Genomic DNA, 4,084 nt, shown 5'->3' with positions numbered 1-4,084 from the left:
AGGCTTCATTGCAGTGGCTTCTCTTGTTGCGGAGCGCGGGCTCTGGAGCGCAGGCTCAGTAGTTGTCGCACACGGGCTTTGTTGCTCCGCGGCATGTGGGGTCTTCCCGGACCAGGGCTGGAACCTGTGTGCCCTGCATTGGCAGGAGGATTCTTAACCACTGCACCACCAGGGAAGCCTCCCACTCTGCCCTTCTTTGCAGCACTTAACACAATTGTGATGATGTGCTTTTTCGGTCAAGGCCATAAACTCCAACAAGGCAGGGACAAGGTCTATTTCATTTAGGGTTGTAGCAAAATTTCTGGCAATTGAGTGCACAGTAAATATCTGTTGAATGAATAGAAGGTGCTGTTCCAAGAAAGGAAGAGGGAAATGAATGGATGAGTGGGTGTGAGTGAATGAATAAATGAAGGTGAGAATGAATGTAAGATGGTGCTGCCATCCATTAAAAACTGAGGGACAAAGTTCAGCTTTTTGGAGCTGACCCATAGTTTCTGATTATATATATATATATATATGTTGTTGTTGTTGTTGTTGGCTGCACATCTTGCAGAATCTTAGTTCCCTGACCAGGGATTGAGCCCGGGACACCGCAGTGAAAGTACCAAGTCCTAACAACTGTATCAGCAGAGAATTCCCTTTCTTTTTTTATTTTTTAAAACATTTATTTATTTATATTTTTGGCTCCGTTGCTGCGCGCAGGCTTTCTCTAGTTGGGGCTACTCTTTGTTGCGGTGTGCGGGCTTCTCATTGCAGTGGCTTCTCCTGTTGCGGAGCACGGGCTGTAGGCGCGTGGGCTTCAGTAGTTGTGGCTCGTGGGCTCTAGAGCGCAGGCTCAGTAGTTGTGGTGCATGGGCTTAGTTGCTCCGCGGCATGTGGGAATCTTCCCAGACCAGGGATAGAACTTTTGTCCCCTGCATTGGCAGGCGGATTCTTAACGACTGCACCACCAGGGAAGTCCTGGGAATTCCCTTTCTGACCATATTCTAAGGCTAAGGAGAGTTGGTGGAGCCGAGTACTTGCTGTGGTTGCCATGAGCAATCAGAGAGGACTTCACGGAGGCAGAGTGTGGATGTTTTCAGCTCCCTGCTGGGAGGAGCCGCACAAGGCAAAGGGAGCTCCCTCAAGAGGGGACGTAGGAATCTTATGGTCATCTGAGGAGACAAAGTCCCTGTTTGCGGGTCATTTAGAAAGTTAAAGAGTAACTTGGGGGTTATCAGAACTGGTTGAATCGAGTCTGAACCTCATCACCTATTGCAACAATGAGCTAGGTTGCTTAACTAAACCCTTAGAGTCAACGGCACAGCTTTCTCCTTCTTGGGCCTGCTGGCAGGGACCTGGCCTGACATCTCACAGAAGGTCCCCAGTAAACTGTCAACTCACCTCACCCAAGCTAGAGCAGGTGTCAGAAAAAGTCCCCACTACACTCTGAACCTAGATCCTTATTGTAAAATAAAACAGCTTGTTTGAAGTCCTATCATCTCCGACATTTCATAATTCCAAGATTCCCAGTCTGTATTTCTTTTTTTTTTTCTTTTTTTTTTTTGCCGTATGCGGGCCTCTCACCACTGCGGCCTCTCCCGTCGCAGAGCACAGGCTCCGGACACGCAGGCTCAGTGGCCACTGCTCACGGGCCCAGCCACTCCGCGGCATGTGGGATCCTCCCGGACCGGGGCACGAACCTGCGTCCCCTGCATCGGCAGGTGGACTCCCAACCACTGCGCCAGCAGGAAAGCCCCCCACTCTGTATTCCTTGCTAGAGAAGTATGCAAGCCAGTTGGTGAGAGGCTTGGAGACTGAAGTCTGAGCCTGTGCTTGAAGGGTCCTCTGTCTGGGAGGTTCTGTGGGTCTTTTAAAGATAAGGAAGGGGTGGATGTGAAACTTAGTAAGTGCTCAGTGCATTTCTGCTGAATGAACTAGCAAATTAATGAATACATGAATTCATGAGTAAATAAAGGAGTGAGTAATCAGTAAGTCACGGGGGTGAGGATGGAGTCAAGGAAGGCTTGGCAGAGAAGATGCTGGAGCTGGGTCTGAAAAGGTCAGAACAAAGCCTGAAGCTGGTGAGGGGGCTGTGACCATAGCTAGAGGTTTCCTTCTGGGCTTTTTCCTAGTCCCGCCTCCTCCTCCCACATGACAAGGTCCTAACAAAATCCAGGGGAACGTTTTGCTCCCGGGTACTGTCTCGCCAGGGTTATTTACTGTAACTTGCAGTCACCGGTCCAGGTGGACAGATTTTTCTACCCTCAACTTGTCAAGACCTCCCAAACTCTCTGGCACCCAGAGAACAACGTGTCCAGAGCTCAACCTGGAAGAGCACAGCCATGGTGCTCTGGGGTCTGGTGCTGGGAGCTCTGATGGTGGCCACTGTGGGGTACCTGTGCCTGCAGGAGCTGCTCCGGCAACGAAGACCCAAGGAGCCCCCTCTGGATAAGGGCTCCGTGCCCTGGCTGGGCCATGCCATGGCTTTCCGGAAGAATATGTTTGAATTTCTGAAGCGCATGCGGGCTAAACACGGGGACGTATTCACGGTGCAGCTAGGGGGCCAGTACTTCACCTTTGTCATGGACCCTCTGTCCTTTGGCCCCATCCTCAAGGATGCGCAGAGAAGACTAGACTTCGTGGAGTATGCGGAAAACCTGGTGCTAAAGGTATTTGGATACCGCTCCGTGCAGGGGGACTACCAGATGATACACTCAGCCAGCGCCAAGCACCTCATGGGGGATGGCTTGGAGGAGCTCAACAAAGCCATGCTGGACAGCCTGTCCTTGGTTATGCTGGGGCCCACGGGCCCCAGTCTGGATGCCAGTGGCTGGCGTGAGGATGGCCTCTTTCACTTCTGCTACAACGTCTTGTTCAAGGCCGGCTACCTGAGCTTGTTTGGCTACACAAAGGACAAGGAACAGGACCTGCTCCAGGCAGAGGAATTATTCGTGCAGTTCCGCAAGTTCGACCGCCTGTTCCCCAGGTTTGTCTACTCCCTACTGGGACCCCGGGAGTGGCTGGAAGTGGGCCGGCTCCAGCGTCTCTTCCATAAGACGCTCTCCGTGGAACACAACGTGGAGAAGTGCGGCATAAGCAACTGGATCACCTATATGCTTCAGTTTCTGAGGGAGCAGGGAGTCGCCCCAGCCATGCAGGACAAGTTCAACTTCATGATGCTCTGGGCCTCCCAGGGTAACACAGGGCCTACCTCTTTCTGGGCCCTCTTGTTCCTCCTGAAGCATCCAGAAGCCATGCGGGCTGTGAGGGAGGAGGCCACCCAGGTCCTGGGAGAGGCCAGGCTGGAGGCCAAGCAGTCCTTCAACTTTAATGTCGGTGCCCTGCACCGCATGCCGGTGCTGGACAGCGTGATGGAGGAGACACTGCGGCTGGGGGCCGCGCCGACCCTCCTCAGGGTGGTGAACGGTGACCACAGCCTGAAGACGGCCAGTGGGCAGGAGTACCTGCTCCGCAATGGAGACATCCTGGCCCTCTTCCCTTATCTCTCAGTGCACATGGACCCCGACATCCACTCGGAGCCCACCACCTTCAAGTACGATCGCTTCCTCACCCCCAGCGGCAGCCGAAAAGTAGACTTCTACAAGGCAGGCAAGAAGATCCACCACTACACCATGCCATGGGGCTCGGGTGTCTCCATCTGCCCTGGGAGGTTCTTGGCCCTCAGCGAGATGAAGCTCTTTGTCCTGCTCATGGTCACACACTTTGACCTGGAGCTGGTGGACCCTGACACACCTGTGCCACCCGTGGACCCCCAGCGCTGGGGCTTTGGCACCACACAGCCCAGCCACGAGGTGCGATTCCGCTACCGCCTGCGCCTGTGGAGTGAGCTCTGCCCAGGTGGCCGCAAGCCTGGCTAGGGGGTTCCCTTGGGGTCTCCGGCTCCGCTCGGCCCTCTGAAGCCCCAGACCAGCCCTTCCGCTGACCTGCTTGCCCTCTCTGCTCTTTGGCCTCCTTCTAGGCACCTCACAGGCTTCTTCTCTTTTTAAAACACTGTCTCTCACAGTGGATTCTGCAGAAACTGCCTCTCACAGGAAGTCCAGGGAAGGGGAAATATCTGTGGGCAACTCAGTCTGGGGGCTAA

General features: G+C 54.0%; 1 protein-coding gene across 1 annotated transcript; it reads left to right on the top strand.

Annotated features, from left to right (window-relative positions):
- The first annotated feature begins 2,272 nt into the window (after positions 1-2,272).
- CYP8B1 (cytochrome P450 family 8 subfamily B member 1) lies at positions 2,273-3,860 on the top strand. Its single transcript, XM_007445716.1, has one exon. The coding sequence runs from the start codon at positions 2,325-2,327 to the stop codon at positions 3,858-3,860; it is 1,536 nt and encodes a 511-aa protein (XP_007445778.1). The 5' UTR covers positions 2,273-2,324.
- Positions 3,861-4,084: the final 224 nt, after the last annotated feature.

Source organism: Lipotes vexillifer, unplaced genomic scaffold (assembly GCF_000442215.2).
Source record: "Lipotes vexillifer unplaced genomic scaffold, Lipotes_vexillifer_v1.1 scaffold1136, whole genome shotgun sequence".
Taxonomy (NCBI): Eukaryota; Metazoa; Chordata; class Mammalia; order Artiodactyla; family Lipotidae; genus Lipotes; species Lipotes vexillifer.
The sequence above is the reverse complement of the archived record's forward strand: the minus strand, read 5'-3'. Positions and strand labels throughout refer to the sequence as shown.